Source organism: Oratosquilla oratoria, chromosome 6 (assembly GCF_046742065.1).
Source record: "Oratosquilla oratoria isolate Oo_2021 chromosome 6, ASM4674206v1, whole genome shotgun sequence".
In the NCBI taxonomy this organism is placed as follows: Eukaryota; Metazoa; Arthropoda; class Malacostraca; order Stomatopoda; family Squillidae; genus Oratosquilla; species Oratosquilla oratoria.
Genome location: NC_134782.1, coordinates 10,442,877 through 10,467,044, shown reverse-complemented (window position 1 = coordinate 10,467,044; position 24,168 = coordinate 10,442,877). Strand labels below are relative to the sequence as shown.

Genomic DNA, 24,168 nt, shown 5'->3' with positions numbered 1-24,168 from the left:
GGAAGAGGTTGTTTCCAAAGTGGTAAAGAATAGTTAACTAGGAGACAACTTAAAGGATAGAGAACAGTACCACAAACACATCTTATCTTTCCATTTTGAGTATAAAAAAGTCCTTAAGTACTGACTGCATGTCAACTTGCAGTCGGTATCCTATTATGGTGATATTCCCATTTATTTATCTACATACCAAGGGCATTTCCCCTTGCCAGGAATGTAGCCAGTCAAGTGGCATATACTCACCCCCTTCCATTTCATACCATCCCATTCCCATCCACCACCCTTTCCTCCTCCTCGTCTTAGCTCCACATTGATGACGGATCATCCCTGTATCCTGCCCACTGCCCTGGGTCAGAGCAGTGCAACAAGACATAGCACATCCACAGCAAGGCCACTTCAATCAGCGACCCTCCTCTCCACCTCCTCTTGCAGAAAAAAGAACTGGGAGAAATCTCTTTGGGGTGCATCAAAATCATCCACACATAGCCACTCCCTGACAGCACATTGTTTTTTATATACAGCCATTCTTCACCCACCTCGATCTCCTGCCTTCTCTCTTTTTGCAATGACTTGAGTTACAACAGAAGCATTACAATTGATTTGACTTTTATCTTCTAATATGAATTTTGTTCTTTTTTTATTTCATGTGGTCTTGAAGTTCATGTATGATATGCATTTAGAAAACAAGTGACAACAAATGGGTTTGGGTGGGAGAAGGATAGGTTTGAGCCCTGACTCCCCCCCCCCCTTTAATGCAGAAGGCATACATATACATTATTGTATATGTATACCAAGGGCTTCTTGCCCCTTATAAGGAAGGTACCCAAGTCATTATGAACACATTCAAAATTATGTATATATTACTCTCAAAGCACTCCTTTAATTTTGTCCAAAAAGGCTCCTTTTCACTTTTATCACTACCAGGCCCTTATGTACTCGCAGAAACCCACATTTCCCTATCTCAATTTCACCTTCACCCACATTAACCATGAAAACATTACCTTGCTCTTTATCATGCACTTGTCCATCTCAGAGCCACTCCTTTCCTCCCTCACCCTCGTCACTTCCGACACTCCCACCACACTCCTGACACTCCCACCATACTCCCAAGCTCAAAATCACCCTCCCCTTAAAATATTGAGTTTCACTTAATGCTAACACATCCATCCTCCTCACAAACTGCCATTCTCTTCCCTTTTCACAACCACCCACATTAAATGATCCAGATTTTAGGGTTCTGGTTTGAGTTCTAGGCCCTCTTATACCTTGAGTATTTGTAGGGTGGACGTAGTGCAGGGTCCCTGGTCCTATCAATTCTTAATTGGGTCTTACAACACACATGGAAATCATGGTGGTAGAATCCCCCATCCCATTCCACAAAAGGAATGGCATAGAGATAAATTAGCTTTGTGGCAGACATGATAAAAGGGGAAATGTAACTGTTGTGGATTGGGGTGAATTATTATCTGAGTCATAGAGAAAATGTGTAAATATGCTAAATGTACATGATTTAAAATTTAAAATAATATGTTTCTCATTTCAGGTGGATTATGGGGCAACAGCAGAAGAGCTAGAACAACATTTCCATGGTTGTGGTGCTGTCAATCGCGTCACAATACTGTGCAACAAGTTTGATGGTCATCCGAAAGGATTTGCATACATTGAGTTTTCTGAGAAAGATTCTGTACCGATGGCCATGGCTCTAGATGAATCCCTGTTCAGAGGAAGGCAATTGAAGGTAGGAATCTTGTGGATGTTGGGCCAAGTTTGTATGTTAAGGCCTTGCCATTTGGGCTGAGGGAATCAAAGCATACTTTTCGTGTCATTACTCCATGTGGGAGAAAATTAGAAGAAAAAAAAAATGTTCCAAGTACCTCCATTCCACCTCGTGTAGTTATATTTTATGACATGCATGGGAACTGGTGGTATTCCTGATTCCCATTATTGCATGTGTGTGTATTCACCTTGGTCTTTTGGATCACGTGTTGGACTCGTGATCGACAGCTATTTCCCTCCCGGAAGAGAGCTCAGAGCTCGTATGACCGATCTATGGGTAATGCTATGACCTTTCACACACACACACAACACCCAACTCTCCGACCACAAAAGTCAGAGTAACGACCAGAGGCACAGCGATACCAAAATAATTTTGGCCCTGGGCAGGATTCGAACTGGGTACTGCGAGCACTATCGTGTGTGTGTGTGTGTGTGAGAGAGAGAGAGAGAGAGAGAGGTGAGAGTGAGCGAGTGAAAGGCCAGTATTCCTTACAGATGAATTAACTTCTGGAATAGCTTGAAAGTTAATAGCCCAGGGTAAAGCTAGAGATTTCAAATCGAGGTGTGGTAGTGGAGAAGAAGACAGGTTCATGAGTAGAATTCCTACATAGGTAAAACATGTAACGTATGCATATAGTCATGCAGCATGACACACACACACACACACACACACACACACACACACACACACACACACACACACACACTCACTCACTCACACACTCACTCACTCACTCACTCACTCACTCACTCACTCACTCACACACTCACTCACTCACTCACTCACTCACTCACTCACTCACTCACTCACTCACTCACTCACTCACTCACTCACTCACTCACTCTCTCTCTCTATATATATATATATATATATATATATATATATATATATATATATATATATATATATATATATATATATATATATAGCAATAGATGAGAGGGTAAAACACCAGCCAGGCTAGATTTACTACCAATTAAAGAGCAGGATATAGATTCCTTAGTCTACCAGTGTCCTAAGACGATGAGTGATTGTAATATTGGGGTTCTAAATTTTAGGTTGTTGTGAATCTAAAACTAAGGGTGATATGACTTTGGAAAGGCAAACATTGTGGAACTGGGAAAATAATTTGAGGAAATTGACTGGGAAGAATCCAAGAGTCGGATGATATACAACATAAATGGGACATTTTTAAACATATATACACCCTAGGAGAGGAAAAATGTATACTGAAGCTGAAAGGAAATTAATGTTGAAGTAAAGATTTAACTAAAGATGTATTTCAGTGAAAAATGGAAAGACCAGGACCATGACGGGTACTTGCATGTGTTGGTCCTGCAGAATTGCTCGTTTTCAAGGTATCTCGACCTCCTCACCTCCATTAGGAGGTGCTCCCCTGAAGGGATGATAGTGTTGAGATTGGACCCAAGATCTATCAACTTCTTCAGTGTTTCTAACCTTTTCATACATGGAGAACAGACAACTGGCAACTGCTCTCCTCTCCCTATAATGTTCATCCAGTGACATGGGAACTGTCCCACACTGATAAAACACACAGTTGTTGTAGTTCCCTTGACTGTCCGAGTAGTCCTGTCTTCCCAAGGAATGCCACGGCTTTAACGGGGTTTTCCCATAAATCCTTTATAATGTATGTTGTGTTGTATGTGTGTGTGATTGTTTATAATGCAGTCTTCATTGTGGGACCAAACTGCAGCAAACATCCCTGGCCACTGGCTCTATGCAGGCGGCTCCTATCCCCAGGAGGTGCTTTGGTAGCCTGGGCGAGTACCACACAGACAATAGTCTAAGGTTCTCAAAGATTTTTGGGAGTTCCAAGAACTGTTGCCAGCTACTGTGAGTGTTCTGCTCTGGAGATCAAGGCAGCAATTGATTGATTAGAAAGAGATAAGACATAGGATAGATGGGTAAAGGAGAACAAATTGGGCAAGGGTAAAATGCAAGAGATCCAGGAATGCATATACAAATGTAAGAAGAGTTGAAAAAATGTAACGACTTGTAGAAATGAACCTAGACTGTTGTACTGATTTACTTATGGTAAATTCAGGCACAGGGAAGGAATTACTAAGTTGAAAGGAGGTGAGCATTGCATGAAGATGTCAAAGTGCAAGCAGGTCTATTTAAAGTAACTTACAGTTTGTTTGAGAGGTCTTGAGTTGTATGTGAAAAGGATAGCTGGCAGTCACAAGTCCAACATGTGATCTAAGACTAGTGACACACACACACACACACACACACACACACACACACACACACACACACACACACACACACACACACACACACACACACACACACACACATCACACATTACACACACACACAGCACACATTACACACACACACACAGCACACATTACACACACACACACATTACACACACACACACACACACACACACAAACAGCAACAACAAAGATGGCACCAACACTTTCTAAATTGACATATAAACAAAGATTGTCCAAACTGGAACTACCAACCCTGGAACAAAGAAGAGAAAGAGGAGATCTACTGGCCACTTACAGAATTATGAAAAGAATGGAAGTCCTTGACAGAGATTTATTCAAGTGGGATAAAAGAAAGACAAGAGTACATGAAAAAGATTAAAAAGGATAGTTATAGAAGAGATCTGAAAAAGAATAGTTTCCCACACAGAGTGGTAAATGTCTGGAACAAATTGGTTGAGCCAACAGTGTGTGCAAAAACTATACAATAAACCCATACAGTGTGTGGGCCAATATATATATATATATATATATATATATATATATATGTATATGTATAAATATATATATATGTATGTATATATATAATATATATATATATATATATATATATATTTTTGTTATTGCTTATTAAATCAACTCAAAATGATGTAAAACCAGCAAATCTTGCTTATTTTGATTCACCTTAACCTAGAAGTGGAGAAACTGGGTCGATTTTGTAGAGATATGCGTGTGAAAGTTTGGGAGAACATACGTAGACTTTCTTTCGTTCCTCACATGCATTGAACGAGGTATTTTCCAGGGAAGCTTCGTTAGAATTTCAGAGGTGTGAAGGAATTTTACATTTATAACGTTTCAAATCAATTGTTTAAATCAACTCGAAATGATGGAAAACCAATAAATCTTACTTATTTTGATTCACCTTAGCCTAGAAATGTAGAACCTGAGTTGATTTTGTCAAGATATGTGTGTGAAAGTTAGGTAGAACATCCATATACTTTCACTCCTCATGTGGGTTGATTGAGGTTGTATTATTTAGGAAAGCATCGTTAGAATTTCAGAGGAATTGTACATTTTTTGTTTCAAATCAATGTACAGTCTCCCATAATAGTCTGACTTGGAAAACGTGTTTATGAATAGTTCTTGTGGGTTTCTTGGCAAATATGTATTCACTTTATGTGGTAAATTTATTTTTCAGTTATATATATATATATATATATATATATATATTTTCATGGAGGATAGGTGATTGTGGTGTTATTGTTTTGGTAAATGTTTTAGTAAGCATCCATCAATCCATTATTGCCTGGCCACATTTTGTATTATGTATTTATTACAAAAATTGGCAGTGCAAAATTGCCAGTTCTATATGTCTGAATATGTACTAAATAGCACCTGCCTAATTGTCAAAGTACAACTTCACCTTCTCGTACTTTGTTTCGTACACCAGAGTTGCCTAAATTATGTCCTAAAGGCCAATTTTATACCCCAAGTTACCCCCCCAAAATTGTTGCTGGGGTTGCCAGTTTTGTTAATAAAAAAAAATCTTGGCTGTCTTTTATAGCCGATGGATAGGGCTACTTTGGTCATTACCACAGATTTAACCCTCGTTGTAATGCCAATTTTTGGCGAATTTTTTAATTTGTGGCATACGATGTATTCCGCTGACACTGTAGAAGTTAAGAACAAACTAGATGCAGAAAGATACAAAGATATGTCACTATGAGCATAGCTCCCTTCCCTTTTAGTACAACTAGGTAAACACACACACACACACGCGCACACACACACACACACACACACACACGCGCACACACACACACACACACACACACATACACACACTCACATGCACACAAAGCCAGACATAATGGCAGTTGTAGAGACAAAATTAAGGGTCCACAATCTAACAATGTTGGAAATAGATTATATAATCACTGGCTTAGAAATAGAGGAAAAACAGGGTGGAAGAGTCATGTTTTTGGCTAACGAAAATTTAAATGTGATGAAAGTTACAAAATGGAGGGAACAGTGTGGAAATGATCACAAGAGTTTAAGATAATGACATGGGGTGAAAGATGGAGGAAGCTTGGTGTTTATGGGAGATTTTTACTGCAGAGAAATCTGTTGGGAGATGACAGTGAAAGGTGGAGAGGAATTATGGGGAAATGTATTACTTGACATGACTATGGAATATACAGTGACACAATGGGTAAAGGAAAACACCAGATGTAGAAATAATGAAGAACCATTGAGACTAGATTTCTTTATGTCAGAACCTGAAATTGTGGATAAAATTGAATAAAAGACATCAATTGGAAAGAGTGTCCACATATTACTTGAGCTAGAACTAAGGGAAGAATATATGGAAAGAAATGAGAAATATAGAAAAGAGAGACTGGTATATAGTAAAATGGTCTTTGTGAAATTAAGAATTTTTTTCAAGAGGTTATATGGTATAACTTTTCAGGTACTGGGTAGGGGGTACATTTGTCTAGTTGTGCTTCTTGTTGACGCATGCAGTCAGATTTGTGTTCCTGGAGAAGGATAAATTTGATCCCAATTTGGGATGAAATGCATTACTGTCTGGTTTGTGATATGGTGGTTGTTTTGGGAAGTTCACACTTGCAACCTGGTGAGAGGATTATGGGTTGAAACAGTGGAGTTATTCCTGTGTGCTTGGGTACAATTTTTGGGAAGGTGGGGTATACTTTGGGACGAGTCTGGAGTTTTCATATACTTATTCATTCCACCTGGGTCTGGTGCAGGTACTGGAAAGTCTAGGAGACTTGTATAAGGTTTAGTGTTGGTCTATGTAGTATGTACTTTGGTAGGATGGATTTCAGCTTGTACTTCTAGTTTTGAGGCTGTAGGTGCTCTGATGGGTACCTTGAATAGGGAATGGTTTGTTGGTGCTTTGGAGTGAGGAGTTTATTGGTTGTGTGGTTTGTATACTCCAATAGGTGTTCTATGATGTCTCCTGGGGTTTCCACCTGGTCCTGAAGCTTCTCATCCCAATTTATCAATGAACTTAAAGTTTGTTTATTTTCATTATGTTGTTTATATAATTTTGTTTTCTTCCCCTCTTCTCCCTCAAACTCTTTTGAACATTTAGTATTTCCCAATTTCAAATAACCTCTTATGTCCTCCAAATTCCACTATACTACATTTCGTAATGTTGAAGCCCACTTCCCATTTCCGACTCCATTCCCAAAGTTTGTTCAGATCTCTCTGTGAGTCACAGTCAATTTCAGTCCCCACTTTTCTCAACAACTTTGCATCATCAGCAAAGAAGCTTATGTAACTGTCCATGCCTCGTCCATGTCATTCACATAAATAGCAAACATTACTGGAGCCATTACAGATTCCTGTGGAACTCCATTAATTACCTCTATCCAAGTAAAATCTTTGTCTGAACACTACTTTCATTTTTCTTTCATGCAAGAAATCCTCCATTCCAGTAGTTTTTCATGTACCCCTCCTATAGTTTTCAGTTTTCTTAATAGTTTTCTATGTGGCGCTTTATCAAAAGCTTTTTATAGGTCTAGGAAAGCACAATCACCCCATCCATCCCTTTCCTGTCTTTAGTAAAAAAAAAAATCAGATTTGTGGCACATGATCTTCCCTGTCTGAATTCAAAATGTATCTGGTTTAGTATGTTGTTCTCCTAGAGTTTGTCCATCTATTTTTGATCACTTTTTCACAATTTTTGGCTACACTATTTGTAAGGGAAACAGGTTTATTATTTCTTGGGTCTTCCTTGTTTCCTCCTCTATACATTGGTACAGTGTTGGCCTTTTCCCACTCTTCTGGTATTTTTCCTTCTTTGAGTGAATATTTTATTATATATTTTGCCTGCCAAACATAAGAGAAGAAGAGAGGAGTTTGAATGTGTTTGAGATGAGGTGTCTGAGAAGTATAATGGTTACTAGGCTAGATAGAGTGAGAAATGAGGAGGTTAGGAGGAGAACAGGGGTGGAAAAGGAGCTGGGAGATAGGGTTGATGAAAGAATATTAGGATGGTTTGGACATATGGAAAGAATGAGTGAAGAAAGACTAGTAAAAGAAGTATGGAAGGCAGATGTGGAGGGAGTGAACATGATGGGACGTCCTAGGATGAGGTGGATGGATGGGGTGAAGGGGGCTTTGGGGAAGAGGGGAATGTCTGTTGAGGAAGGACGGGAGAGGACAGAAGACAGGGGTGAATGGAGAATGGTTGTATATGGATGATGATGTGATTGCATGAGGTGGAATGGATGGGGGGTGAGGTAGTATGTGTGAGCAAAATTTGACGCAGCCTGAAGGGATTTCTCCCTGTCCTCTTCTTTTATGCAATTGGGGGACGGAGAGGGGGGGTCGCTGATTTAATGAAGGGGCCTTGCTGTGGATGTGGTGTGTCTTGTGACACTGCTTCTGACCCAGGGCAGTGGACAAGGCGCAGGGATGACCCGTCATTCAGGAGGTGCTAAGATAAGAGGGAGGGTGGAGGGGTGTGGAGTTTTTTCAGGGATGGAATGGGTGGGAATGATTTTATGCTCTTTTTCTTTTTGGCTACCCCCCTTGTAAGGGGGGAAAAGCCTTGGTATATGTATGTAATTCTTCTTTACACTCCTTTAGTATCCAGTTTGCAATTCCAACCAGGCTGTGCAATCTCCTAACACCAAGGTTCGTTATTTGGTCCATTATTTCTGCTCATGATGCCCCAAAGGGGGGGGGGGGATCTCACTTCTTACCCTTCATCCCAGTGTCATACATTTTCTTGAGTGAAAAACCTCAGCCATTTCTATATCTTCTATGTATTCCGTGTTCCCTTGGCATAGTTCCTCTATTTCTTGCTTGTTTTTCAATTTGCCGTTCACGTATCAATAGTTTTGGTCGATTGTTACATTTTTCTATTTTGTCTTTTATAATTTCTTTTTTCTTCCCAGTGTATTTTTTACATTCCTTTCATTGATATATATTTGCCACTTTCTAGGATTTTTTTTCCATCTTTTCCATTTTTTTTTTTTCTTTTTTCTTTCCTCACTGCATCACCATTTAATATATACCTTTTTTTGTTTTTGTCTTAGTACATATTTATCCACCCCTTCATTATAGATTTCCATTAGAATTTTCCATTAAACTTTTCTCCATTTTTTTAATCATCTCCAACCCCTGACCTCCAAGCTTGCAATAGCCTAAAACTAAGTCTTGCACAAGATGGGAAGTAGACGGTTGCTCTGGAACTTAAACTAGGTCCTTGTACAGAACAAACTCTACTACAGATGTCAAGCCTACTCCATTACACCTACAACCCATCAAATACTAGAGCACACTCCCTTGGCCTGTGCCTTTCACAATACTCCTCCAAAAAGTTTGTACACAGAAAGTGCCACCCCTCTTGACATACACCGTACCCTGACATCATTCAAATCTCTACTGCTTCAAGAGCACTCATACCAACCCCACCTACCACACCATTATAAATCTATACAACCCATCAACTTTTTGACAAATACATAATGCTCATCCATATGTTAAAGAATAGACCTGCTGATGGAGTCCTTATCACAAAAGCGCTCAACTGAGCTGCCAGCCAAATTACTCCAATACACCTTTGCCACATTATAGCTACCTTAACTAAAACCCAAGTGTCATCTGAAATCTAAGAATCTTCTTCCATCTATACCCATTCAACAGGTGTCAACATATACACTGATAGCTCATACGTAACAGAATAGGTTATACAGCAGTTGCCAGTTCCCACATCCACCCCCCACCTCCCTGCATTCTATATATCACTCACCAAGTACCTTACTAAAAAATTCTACCCTCAATTTCTGCCACCTACTGGTTCACAAAATCCATGCATGAATCATCCATATCATTGACTTTTGGTTATATTCTGCTTGGTGGTTGTCTTGGATAGGCATCCATGCCAGTGAATGAGCTGACAAGATGGCTTGAAAGGCAGCATCCACCCCTTTAAATGCCTTCATTCCATTGCCAACAACAGATTATTACCCATTCCTCCAGACAGCAATTCTAAACATGCGACAAAGACACTAGGAGACTTATTGAACTACATAAAAACCATTGAACCCCATGTAAATCCATGGCTCGTGTGAAACAGCACTTGTACACCTAAGAACAGGACATTCTTACATACATACATACATATACCAAGGCTTTTTCCCCCTTACTAGGGAGGTGGCCAAAAAGGAAAAGGCATAAAATCATTCCCACCCATTCCATCCCTGAAAACACTCCACACCCCTCCACCCTCCCTCCCATCTTAGCACCTCCTAGATGACGGGTCATCCTCGCACCCTGTCCACTGCCCTGGGTCAGAAGCAGTGTCGCAAGACACAGCACATCCACAGCAAGGCCGCCCCAGCAAATCGGCGACCCCCCCTCTCCGTCCCCCCATATAAAGGAGAAGACGGGGAGAAATCCCTTCGGGCTGCGTCAAAATTTTGCTCACACACACTACCTCACCCCCCATCCCCCCCCGTCCACTCCACCTCATGCATCACATCTTCCACACACAACCACCCTCCACTCACCCCCGTCCTCCGTCCTCTCCCGTCCCTCCTCAACAGATACTCCCCTCTTCCCCAAAGCCCCCTTCACCCCATCCATCCATCTCACCCCAGGACGTCCCCCCATGTTCACTCCCTCCACATCTGCCCCCCACATTCTTATCTTAGTCATAATCCTCCCCTTGTCAATGGAAAGGTTCCCTCACATTAATACCTGTTACTAGAATGTCTGATTTACATAACATCATGTAACACCTGCCTACTTTGTCATCTACCCCATCAAACAACCACCACCAAATCCAGAGCAACAAACTGCATCATTTCTCCATCTTCCTACACAAGATAGGGACCGACCAAATTACAAACACCCTTCAACTAGACTAACATATGAAATGTTATGGAAATATACAATGCTGGCATGAGATTATCTACAAGGATAGAATTTCTCCATTGTAAGTGGTGTAACCAAATCAAAACATACACCCATTTTTCACACATTTAGAATGCATTTAATGCCACTCACATCTCAGCATCTTGTGGAAGAAGGGTTGTCCATGCCCTCAGCCACACTGCTTGGGTCAAGGGTAGTGCAGTGAGATACAGTACTTTCACAAGATGGCCTGACAGCCTGAAATGGTTTACCTCCAACACTTCATTACATGGTAACATCTCTTTTCATCCACTCAATTTACAAAAGCTACATAATCCTTGTAATTGTACCTTTGACACTGTATGGGGTGGAAACTTGGAATTTGAGATAAAGTGTAAAAGGTATGATATAGGGTATAATGTTGTATAGATTGAGAAATGAGGAGGTCAGAGGAGTGGGTGTGGAGGAGATGGTAAATAGGGCTAATGAAAGAGTATTGGGATGGTTTTGGACACTTGGTAAGAATAAGTGAAGAAAGGTTAGCTAAAGAGGTGTGGAAGGTAGATGTGGATGGAGTGAACTTCAAGGGACAACTAAGAACAAGATGGATAAATTGGTGTGAAAGGGAGTTTGAGTAAGAGGGGAGTGGCTGTTGAACAATGAAGGGAGAAGGCATGGGATTGGGGTTAGTGAACAATGTGTATGGATGATACTTTCAAGCAACCCAAATGGATTTCTCCCCATCTTCTCTTATTTTCAGCATGAGGGGATGGACAGGGGCTAGCTGATTAAGTAAAATGGCCTTGCTTAGGATGTGCTATGTCTTGCTGCATTGCTTCTGACCTAGGCAGTGGGCAAGAGACAGAGGTGACCCTTCTTCCATAAGGAGCTAAGATGAGAGGGTGGTGGTGGGTGGGAGTGAGTGTGTGCTTTTGACCTGGTTACCTTCAATATACGGGGAAAGAAGCCCTTGATATATTGATAGAAAGACATCCTCCTTCCATATATTCATAATCTCTACCCAGATAGATGTTATAAGTGAAGGTGGTAAGTGGAAGATGGTAGAGTATTAGTTGTTGATTGTAGAGGAGGAAGATGACAGGAAAACAACTGATGGAAGAGGAGAATGATGATACTCTGACAAAAGAGAAGATAAATGGAGCATTGAAAGAGATGAAAATAAATTAGGGTAGATGGTTGTCATTTGGAATGTTTGACAAAGGGTGGGATAGTTGTAGTGGAATGGCTAAGGAGATGGTTTAATGTGTTTCAGAAAAGGAAGTGTGCTGGTGGATTGGAGGAGTGTACATGTGTATTCCACTATACAAAAGAAAATGGAAGAAGTATGAGTTAGGTGGTTAGTCTGTTGTGTTGGGAAGATGTTCATTGAGAGAATTGGGAATGGAACAAAGGGAGTCTGTGTTGTCCTTGGTCTCTCTTGGGGGAGACCTATTGTTTATAGGTAACTGGCAATGTCCGATAGGTGGTGGGCCCAGAGGTCTATCAGAAGAAATATGTTGTTGTAGGGATTGTTATGTAAGTAGGAGTGGCATCTCTGTTGTTAGTTTAGATTTTTGTAATTCTTTGACTATTTTCTTATTTTTTGGAGAATGGATTTGAAACTAATTTGGAAAAGTGTTGATGTTGCACAGCTGTGTTAATGGTGTTATTTTCCCTTGGGTTGCTCCAGCTGAGTAACAAAATCCTCCCTGTACAATATCATGTGAAAATGATTTGGCATAATGCTACACCAGAACCCTAAATGCCACACACCCGTCACACACAATTCCTCAAGCACTATCAAGAGAATGCTACAAGAAACTACACCAACAGCATAGTACTCAAACATCTATAACAACCTACCACTAATAGCACACAAGAACCCATACACACTCGGATTAACAAGCCCTTCAAGAAAGACTGCCAGACTCAATACTCCAACAAAAAACCCCAGGCATAAGCCCCACAAAAAAAATTCTCCCACACCTGACGAGAGTCACACTGGAATGCCTGTTCTCAGGACACCAACCAGCGTTAAGACACTACCAACTGGATGTGGCTGCAACACCATACAGAGGACACAGAGCACCTCATACTACAATGCCACACACTAATGATCCCCAGACAGCGAAGCCATATATTTTCACAAAGTGTCTTGTGGTCCTGCCTGGAGGCTGTTGCCAGTTAACTAAGAGCTGCAAGTCGAGAGACAAGAGGCAATTGATAGATCCATTGTTTTGTAGGAATACAAAGGAGATGCAAACAGGAATAAACTTGTTGGTCCTTATGGGGCAGCTTGCAAATTGAAAGAGGGTGTTAACAATGGAAAGGGTATCCACTGACTTTATTCAAGTATATGAGCTCATGATGCTGAGGAATAAGTTAGATTGGGGTTGGACTCCAAGTATTTATCTAGGAGCTTACAACATCAGGTAGTTTGTTCCAAATATTTACAATGTAGTTGGAAAAAAAATCATTCGTTGGTGTGTGATATCTTTAGACTATTTTATAACTATTATTTCTTGTGACATTAGTATGCCACATTGAAATAATCATCTATGTAAATGTTGATGAGGCCATTGAATATTTTGAAGATTTTAGTTGAATCACCCAGCATTCTATGGGTAAGCTAAATGAATAAGTTAACTTAGATGCTCTTCCTAGTGTTTATTGTGGAAACAAGTGGTCATTTTAGTGATTCTACATTGTACCTTTTTGTATTTGACAATGTCTTATAAGAAGGGGATCAAATTGAACACATTAATTGAGATGGGGTGTCACAAAAGAAGATGTTTAGTGATTGCTACTTTTTCAGTCTGTTCAAATGTTCTTCCAATAAATCCTATTATTTGCTGGCAATTTTTGCTGCTTTTGTACACTGGAGATAGACAACCTTGGATACTATGACACCAAGGTCTTTTTCTTGATAAAATTTCTAAATCTGATTACTATTCATGGAATAATTATTACAATTGTTTTTGTTGCCATTGTACAAAACTATATCTACCAGTGTTCAATTCCGTTTGCCATTTATTGCTCCACTCAACTGAACAATAAGTTGGACAGTAGTTGGTCTCAAGCCACTGCATTACTGATTTTGCAAGCAAATATTGTCTTCTGCAAAGATGGAAGATTTTATTGAGTTTCTGATGTTTTATGTTCTCTGTAATTCTTTGTTACCTGTTTTCCCATCTAGTGTATATGCTTTTCCTAGTTTTCTTTTTGCTTGTTTATCGGTTTAGTGATGTTTTGCTCGACAGCTATAGCAGTTCTTTTTGGCCATGTTTCATTTTTAGTGTAAAGCAGAAGTGGATGGAGTGAACTTGAAAGGAAGACCAAGATTGGAGTGGATGGATTGGTAGAGATGGTATTGGATGCAAGTGTCTTGGATGGACCAGTTGAGATGGTATTAGATGTAAGAGTGTCTTGTCGAGGGCCATGAGATAGCCCAGTGGATACTTAGTCGAACTTGTGAATTGGTGGTCGTGAGTTCGATTTCCAGGACCCACTCTGTACTTATTGCGTTGGTTACTGGCAGCCCTGGTCAGGCAGGGAGGCAATCCAAACATCAGCCTAAAAAACCCACCTGCTTGTCCTATAACGTTTTTCTCACTTTCCACTTCATGGGAGTGGGATGGTGGTGAGTGTCTCGTCAACCAAGGAAAGAATGAGTGATAGGTAATGAATGGAGGGTAGTTGTAAATAGATGAAGTGTGGCATAATGGGGTGTTCTTGTCTGGTCCATAATTTTTTCTGAGTAGACGAGTAAGGGTGCCAGTGCAATGTAATGAAGCAATAGAGATAAACTAGCTGCAGCTGTTGGGCCCTGCTGTAGAGGATGTCTCATGACATTGCATTTGGCCAAAGTTGTGTGGTTGGGAACAGGGATTATACCAAAGCCATGGAGTGCTAAGATGGGTTTCAGATATGTGCTGAGCAGGTGTGATTTGACTTAACCACCCTTTCAATGGTCATTTCATGTCCAGCCAAATCCGACTGCACCCATCCATATGCATTCTTGTTCATCCTCTTTGTTCTCTTCTTGCACTCTCTGATTCCACACTTTTTGCCCTCTACGTATTCTTTCTCTATGCCCAAACTACCTCAGCACTACTGCTTTCCACTGATTTTTAGCATCACATCCACATTCTCAAACCACCAAAAATGTGTAGGTTCTATCTTTTTACATGTACATATTTACTGCACCATGCTTTTTGTCTTCCTTGTATTTCAAGGATGTTCCTTGGTACCTTGGGTGCAGTCACTTCTTCATGTGACTGATGGACAGTGAAGCCATTTTCAAAACCCATCAACTCCCTCGTCTTCATCAGAAGATGATACATAATCTCCAGACTGGGCTCAACATCTGTCAACTTTGGCTATGTCGTACATGTTATTACACATAGAGTTAGGACAGCCTGCTACTGCAACCCTTCTCATTCCACTTTCAGCTGATGGCGTAGAAAGAGCCCCACATCAATACAACACTGATAGTAATCCAAAGTTTCCTCCTGGCGAGATCTGTGGGAGGGTTTGAGGACTGTTGCCAGACACTCTAGGGCTTTGAAATTTCCACTTGTGAAACTTGAAGCAACAATTATTATTATTATTACCTTCTGTCTTGCTGCATTGCTTCTGACCCAGGGCGATGGGCAAGATGCAGGGAGGATTGTCATCGATGAGGAGCCAAGATGAAAGGGAGGGGTGGTGGAATGGGAATGAAATGGGTGGGAGTGGAATTATGCCTTTTGACTTTGGTAGACAGTGCAGAATAACCCAAAATAACCAAATTTCTGGGACAAAAGGACTATCCACACACACATTAACCTCTCCTATGAGTCAAATATTTGTGCGCACAGCTGCCTGACTTATAATGATGCATCACAATACACATACATACATACATATACCAAGGCTTTTTCCCCCTTCCAAGGGAGGTAGCCAAAAAAGGGAAAGGCATAAAAACACTCCCACCCATTTCATCCCTAAATACACTCCACACCCCTCCCACCCTTCCTCTCATCTGAGCACCTCCTGGATGACGGGTCATCCCTGCACCCTGCCCACCGCCCTGGGTCAGAAGCAGTGTCGCAGGACACAGTACATCCACAGCAAGGCCGCTTCATTTAATCGGCGACCCCCCCTCTCCGTCCCCCTTTGCATATAAGGAGAGGACGGGGAGAAATCCCTTCGGGCTGCGTCAAAATTTACTCACACATACTACCCCACCCCCCACCCCCCCGCCCATTTCTCCTCATGCAGTCACAACATCATCCATATACAACCATTCTCCACTCACAATACACACATTATAAAATATAAAGTACATACATATACCAAAGCCTTTTTCCCCCTACACAGGGGGTAGCCAAAAAGAAAAAGGCATAGAAACCACTCCCACCCATTCCATTTCCTATATATTCCACTTCCCTCCACCCTCCTCCCTCCCTCTTCGCACCTCCTGGATGATGGGTAGGGGGTCTGGGATGACGGGGGTCGCCGAATTTACCTTGCCGTGGATGTGCTGTCTTGCGACACTGCTTCTGGCCCAGGGCACTGGACAGGATGCAGGGATGACCCGTCATCCAGGAGGTGCCAAAATATAAAGTTACAGCTATTATACTTGTTCTCTCTCACCCAGAATGTTTGTAAACACTGAAAAAGGGATCAAGCCTGTTCACAGAATAAGAGGGTCATTCAGCTACTACTACAAAAGATATAATCAGGAAACCGATGCTTGCAACCTCATGTACTCACTCGCACTACATGATGAATACATAGGTGTCATCGTATTCAAGGGGTAAACACCCATGATGACAACACACTCAACTTATGCTGCCCCACATCCACCTCAAATCATTCACTCTCCATTCCCAACCCTTGTAACATCATACTACTTATACAAGAACTTTTGATTGCTGATATTTTAAGAGAGCATTGACGTAGAGCAGTAAATTCTTGACTATCCCATGGCTTTTTAATGTCTTGATAACCATGATCACCACCTTCCCTTGCAATATTTCTACTGCAGTATAGACCATATTATACTTCAGGGCTGTACTTACTCAATCCTCTGTTCTCTCCACAAATGATTTCATTACATTTCACATTAAGAGAACCAACACCAGTTTCCCAATTTTCTCCTCACCTTTATAAACTGTACTCACCTTGTACTATATGCACCACAACATTCTTGCTGTGGATGACATGCCCAAGTATGTACCTGCACTTTACTGACCAACATTTGCCACCTGACTTCCTGAACTCTGTTCTTGATATCAGTGTGATGTTGTCGTCAAGGATAAAGTGTTTGGGAGTTGTTGCCACCAAAATACGGCACAGATTGCCACTAGCTCAGAAGGGAGAAGTCACCATTTGCCAACTCCCCTTGTTTGAAAAAGTGGAGAGAAAATCGCTAAAGTTGAACCTCCAGATGGAGATGGTAAAATAGACAGGCAGCAAGCAGTGAGATGATTTCCTTCAATAACTGTCTTTTAGAATTATTCACAGGTATATTTGTGGCCCATATACCAGACATTTAACTGATTAACTTGATGTCAATTGTGTATATGTAATAATTACATGAAATTCTAATTATTTGCAGGTTATGCCCAAGCGAACAAACAAGCCTGGGATTTCTACAACTAATCGGCCTCCAAGAGGCATCAGATATCGAAGCAGACGAGGGTTTCCGGGTGTAGGCTACAGACCAACACGACGACCTTCCAGGTGAGCAGGAAAATGGTGGCTTTTATCTTTGTTGACATTCCTACACATTTAGCCAGTTTCTGCTGTTAAGTTTCCGTAGCATATGATGATTTATTTTTAAAATAATCTAGTAAAAACGGTCATTGTTTCTGTTGTTACAGACTGCGGGATGGTTGTTTTTAATTTTTATTTTATTTATATATATATATATGTATACAATATATATATACATGCCTGTATATATATATGTGATATACTGTATATAAAATATACTATATATAAAATATGTAGTATATGTACAATTTTTCTCCTTTTTTTCTTTTTCCATTTTTCCTTTTTTCCTTTATTTTATTTTATTTTTTATTATTATTATTATTTTTTTTTTCCTTTTGTTTTTTTAGTTTTTTTCTAATAGATTTATCCAGTGCAGTATAATGGTGGTCCACACTCTGGAAAGAATGGTAGTTTTTTATGCTGTATTAACAATGTGATATTGACATGTTAGTGTGAATTTTAATTGTATTCCTCTTGTATGAGGAAAATTGACTAATTATATGTGGTAATGAAAGTTGTGTATGTTTAAAGCTTCAAAGCAGTGCAGATCCCTAAGCAGTGTTTAATTCCAATCTTTCAAATGATAAACATATGAATATAATGTTAGGCTAAGGTTATGTCATGTATGAAAATGGGGCAACCATGTTTAGGACAGATTGATGCAGTTACAGTGCCACTATGAGGAATATATTTGATATGTATACTTATTGTAAATAAACCGTCTTAACATAGCCCATTATTTAGGATTTGTTGAAAAATTTTCCTAAGATGTAAAGGTCTCCCTCCCCCCTTGTTGCCATATTTAGTCATTACACTGCCCCCTCTGCTTGCAAGTGGCGTAATACGTGTATGGATGTGTTGTCCTTACTTAATTCGAGATGGTTTGAACTATAGCAGGAATGTAAGATTGCATGGGTTATGTGGGCGTGATAGGTCTTCTGTTTTTTATTTTTCCTGAGACATATGATAGCTTCACAGAACTTAATTTGCCACTGATTTTATATATGTTTTTCTCAAGCATCAGAAAGCTTAAACAATTTTTTATATGCATTACCATAGCTTATTTTATATCTTGAACTGCCAAATGCACATAACCATCTTTCCAGCAAACCATCATTCAATTGTCTTTTTGAGCTGTTTTGCTTTGCCTTTTTAACTCTTTAGAAAAAAAAAAAGAAGCAAGAATAAATTTCTCATAAGACAGTTATTTTATTAGTGCTAAAGTTTATATAGCTTTTGTCCCTAAAGCTGTATAAGGCAGCCTTCCTTCCCAGCCCGCTGGATTGGCAGATCCATATTCTGTTTAAGGTCTGTACAGTAGTCAGACAAAAGTTAAATAAATAGCCAATTTTGTGCTGTATCTACGGATTTGACTGAACCGAGTCTAATTATAAGCAATATGACATGTTGAAAGTCAAAAATATTCTATAAAGACCAAAGCCTTTTCTTCTCCATTACAGCAGGTGATTTGGGATCTGAAATTGCATTTCTTTATTCATTGATTTATTTATTTTTATTCATTAATTAATGGTGTCATTCCGAGGTAATGCTAGGGTTTCGATGGGTGGTAGATTTTTAGCACTTCCAGCACTTGAGGGTTGTGTTGGTTTAGAAACTGCCTTGCTGCACACGTGGCATGTCAAGCAGCGATACGGCAGATATCTAGCAGTGTCTTGATGATGTCCATTTTTTCAGGGGGCGGAGGTTCTACTACAACCCGTACTAGCACTTGCAGCAGGTTGATGTGGTTTGTCTTGGGTTGAAGGAGAACATTGAGGCAGAAAAACCCCAATATACACTTTGAACACTTGGAGTTTTTCCTTTTTTATATATAATATTTTTATTATTTTTTTATTTTTCGTATGACAAGATGCTAGACATCAATCACCAGTTAGCAGAATCCTCTTTTCCATTAGTATTGATTTAGTAAATGAATTTATAATACAAACTTCTGGAATTGTTGGGAGGGAGGTAAGCTTATGGCTTGCAGACAGGTAAGGGTAGATGGGTTTCTGTAGGATATTTTTATAGGTCATTTGCTCTCAATATCAGATTGATCTCTTTTTAGTTACTTGCAAGTGTTACTGCACAATTTTTTTTCCGAATGTTAACCTTTTCCCTTTCAGGATCTTCTGTTAGGAATTCACAGGTGTTCTATCATTCATATTTAAAAAAAATAAATCACAAACCTGTGGATTCCGTGGAACCTTTGGAGGATGGGAACATGGGAAAAAAATAAAAGATAAAAATGAGAGCAAAAAATACATGGAATAAAAAAACAAAAAGATTGTATGTAGGACAAGTGAAGCAAAAAAGTATAAAAAATTAAAGGAAAAGAGGGGAGTATTGTAAAAGAATTTATGAATAAAGACGTTATGTATATGGTGTTTCTTTAACCAGCAGGCAACGGAAATTGCAGAGTTGAAAGATAAAGTATAAGAATAACGACATGGATGGGTAAGACAAGTTACCCGACAAGAGTTAATCGTTTTCTTTTCTCCGTTTTCTGTTGCTAAGGCATTGATTATTATTATTTTTTTATTCTCATTTATGTGATTATGAAGTCTCCTATTTTGTAAAATGGATACTTTTACTGGAAGACAAAATCCGTGATTGAAAGCAAAGACTTAGATAGCACCTTCAGAAAGGTTGCAAAACTATCGGGGAATTGGGGTGGGTGGGTGGTAATGATATTTCGGCTGTAGCGAAGGGAAAGGGCCTTAAGCCTAACCTCGTCCCCCAGCGTCACCACAGCATTTTCTTTTCTCGCGGATGCAATCATCTGCAATCACGAATGCCGGATCAATATGTTCCACTTCATAACACAATGCAAGTTGGTGCACAGGTTAATAATCATAAGTATGGTCGAAAGAAATGGAATTGTGTAGCACGCCAACCTTGGTCGATTATTGTATTGACACAGTAGTCTCTCATAGCATAATTGCACCAAGATTCACGTTTCAATTGCACTTTATCTGCTGATGTTTGGGAGACTGGTCCCTCAATTTTCGAGCTTTGAGCATTTGGAACATAAAACATTTATATGGTCTTTTCATATTTATTGATACAAAATATAGAAACTAAATATTGAAAATTGTGAATGCACACTGCAAACACTGAGGCATTAAATCCTTCCTTGAGAGGGTTTGTCCGTAATGGGCACTATGATCTACCGTCCGTAGCATACTCCTAAATCTATAGTATAATGTACAAGGCGTAATATATAAAAAATAGTTTGTACATCACTCGTAACTAGTGTCTTTTGGTCCTTGAGTTTAAAGTATTCACATACAGTTATCACTAACACGATTTGTAACTTTTCACTAATCGTCGTCACTACCATGATCGTCTTCGTCATCGTCGTCGTCATCGAGGACGATGGGTGCGTGTCCATTGCTCGCCGACTGCTGCATCGCCTTGAGAGGCGAAAACCCGGATGCGTTGGGGGACTCTGCTAGCCTTTCGTATCTTGCCATGACCTCCTCGTCCAGTTCGTCCCATAGCCGCTCTAGTTCCTCTGAAACTTCCTTCTCTGTGAAGCCGGGGTTCATGGCGACTATCTTGTTGCGCTCCTGGAGTGCGAAGAGGGAGAAGGCGGTGGGCACGGTCTTCTTGATGGGGGACGACTGCGCCCCGTACATCATCATGTTATTGTAATACTGACCAACATCGGCCTGCGCCAGCCTCTCGTACGCTAACCTCCGATCTTCGCTGAGTTCGGCCCACATGCGACCCAGCTCCTTGGCAACCTCGGTGTCGGTGAAGTCTGGATTAGCCGCCTGCACGCGGGGCCTCTCTTCGTTGGCGAAAAAGAAGAGGGCTGTACGCGCGCGCTTGGCTCTGCCCATCGGGTCCTCGTACGGAGAGATGTCCATCCTCTTCATGGGCGAACATCCGGATCGGTAAGCGGTCATCTCGCGGTCATAGCGGGCACGGTCCTCCTCGGCCAGTCGCTCGAACTTGACTTTTCTATCTTCTGTCAGCTCGTTCCATTGTCGCCCCAACTCCTTGGCCACTTCGCCGACGGAGAAGTCGGGGTTGGCTGCGCGCACTCGAGCTCTCTCCTCGTTGGCGTAATAGAAGAAGGCGGAGAGCGCTCGCTTGGGCTTGTTTGGGTCGCGCTCCTTGCGTCCCCTGCCCCGCCCGCGACGTCCACGGCGCCCTCCTCCCAGGGTGGGAATGTAGTCCTTCATCTCGATGTCGTATCGCATCTTGTCCTTATCGGCTAGCTCGTGGAACCTCTTCTTTTCCTGGTCCGACATCGTCTTCCACCGCTCGGAACACTGGCGCGAGAATTCGACGAAGTTGACGTTTTCGTCAGGGTGGTTCTTCTTGTGTTCTGCGCGGCACGTTTGGACGAAGAAGGCGTACGCCGTCATGCGACCGTGGGGCTTGTCGTCGGCCATAAGGCTCGATCGTGGCCTGCCGCGCGGCATTGTGACAATAACACTGCACGACCGAAGGAGGAGGAGGTGGTGGTTGGCTTACGGCGAGAAGCGAATTCGCCTGGTTGGGACACTGCACTACACACTCGGGGAGAATGAACAAACACGCGTGATGTGCTCGGGACAACCACTGCCGGCCAAGTGACGCTTTTCTCTCACCGACCGTTACTGCGTGCCGGGTCCTCTCGTCACCTGCTTCTCGTGGCCCATACACGCCGCACGGGCCAATCAAATCCCGCCAATAGTACCTCACTGCCGAGAACACTCACGCAATTGGTTCTTTCTCCACCTCGTCTTGGCCACAGGAAATGTGTATTGCTTTGTACTGAAGTTCGCGGGAAAATGCTGAGTTTTCATTGGCCGTAGGTGAGCGACGCGCCAACACCGGTAGCACTAAAGACATGGCCGCGATAGAAAATACAGAAATGTGGTCCTTACCGAAACATATTGTAAAGTCGCTTGAAGATTCCTCGGTAGGAAATACCCTACGTACTTTAAATGAATGAGGATTAAAGGCGCAAATACACCGTCGTTATGCGAATTGGGCCTTTACGTTAGTAATTCATAGTACCGGATGGAAACCTATCGTGTACTATTTTGCATACCTACGGTTCTTGGCTTACCCCTACCAGTCCCTACCGCACCGTGCTCATTCGACGACATGGTACTATTGCATATATATTATATATATATATATATATATATATATATATATATATATATATATATATATATATATATATATATATTATATATTATATAGTTTGAATTTTGGCGATATCCAGGAAAAATAAACCAAGCTAGTTTGGTGGAATTGGCATGCGGCAAATATTTTGGTTAGAAAAAGAAATGTGATTCGTATTTTTGGGATTACATGGGAATGGCATTGAAACAGATGCATTACTATGATTTGTGATAATTACGAATATGAAGGAAATTTGGCATCACTGGGCGGGTGCAATGTGACAGCTGCAGACAGCTGGCATAAGCGATACTCTCATTTCGGCGCACGAAATCGAACGAGAAAAGTATTGTGGAGCGCCAGCAAAGTAAGATCAGGTCTTGGTTTAAGTTGTTTGAAGCCATCGTTTAACTATACCGTTGTTTCAACCACTGAGGGGTTTCAAGAAGCAGAATCGAATTGCTAAACTAGTCTGAATGTTTACACAAGACAACACCGTTCGGTGTGAGCTGGCGGAGGTAGGTTTTTAGTCTTAGACTGACGGGATTTTTACTCGGATGAACACAGTCGCCTGGGCGGGAGGCTGCCAGGGTGAATACCAATCGGATTTGATTACAAACGGCTTGGTATTCGCATCCCGCAGTTACATAATCCGGTACTTCCCGGTAATGCGGTTCGCATCTGTCTTGCGATGCGACGTACTCCTCGGGGCGAGGAGGGGAAGCGATGGGCAAAGCAGCGTCTGCCTCTATCTTGTATTTAATTTCATTTTTTTCATTCGGTCCGATCTACACGCAGTGGGAGGGTTAGCCATGTGTGTAGCCTTGTACAAATGTTGGCGCCGGGCCCAGCTAGATACAGGCCACAGCACAAGAAATGTGTGTGGCTGTGTTTTTACCTGTTTGTACTTATGTTTGTGGAATAGGACTTTGTATTCAGTCGCTTTATTCTTTGTTCATCAAACATCCGTCTAAGAACTCTGTGGCTCTTGGTGTTTCGTACAGCATCTCGGGTCGTGTGTGTGGGTAAGTTTGCGCTTGTGAGGGACTACTGTGTGTGTGTGTGTGTGTGTGTACGCGTGCGCGCGCTACCTTCTAATGTACTGAAAAGAAGATACTCTTGATTTTTGTCTCGTCTGTAAAACTTTACTTCATATTAAATTTCTCAAGTCTTTTTCTTTTTAGTTGCTAAAAACGGATGCATCTATATATAAATAATTATCTTTATCCTTCTGGCACCTGTCTTATTCATTTGTATTTACTTATTTACTTATTAGTTGCATTATCTTTTACCGCCAATCATTCTGAACACAAGAGTCGAGCGGCTCTTTCTTATGTCTTCAAGGGAAAGAAGCTTCACTTTTCCTAAACT

At 41.1% G+C, this 24,168-nt stretch overlaps 2 protein-coding genes across 3 annotated transcripts in view; one reads left to right on the top strand and one right to left on the bottom strand.

Annotated features, from left to right (window-relative positions):
* Positions 1 to 20,050, top strand: part of Pabp2 (poly(A) binding protein nuclear 1) — a 28,807-nt gene extending 8,757 nt beyond the window's left edge. The window contains exons 4-6 of one of the 2 annotated variants that reach the window (XM_076186395.1): positions 1,541 to 1,735; positions 17,513 to 17,637; positions 19,366 to 20,050. In XM_076186395.1, the coding sequence (XP_076042510.1) occupies positions 1,541 to 1,735; positions 17,513 to 17,637; positions 19,366 to 19,396 (351 nt within the window). In that variant the 3' untranslated portion in view covers positions 19,397 to 20,050. Of the gene's footprint in view, positions 1 to 1,540; positions 1,736 to 17,512; positions 17,638 to 17,777; positions 18,849 to 19,365 lie in introns of those variants that run through there. The other variant, XM_076186396.1, reaches the window with a different exon arrangement.
* A 658-nt stretch (positions 20,051 to 20,708) lies between these two features.
* Positions 20,709 to 22,292, bottom strand: LOC143026280 (uncharacterized). The gene has a single exon (XM_076186394.1). It carries the CDS (start codon positions 22,104 to 22,106, stop codon positions 20,994 to 20,996), a length of 1,113 nt encoding a protein of 370 aa, XP_076042509.1. The 5' UTR covers positions 22,107 to 22,292; the 3' UTR covers positions 20,709 to 20,993.
* Between the last annotated feature and the right edge of the window lie 1,876 nt (positions 22,293 to 24,168).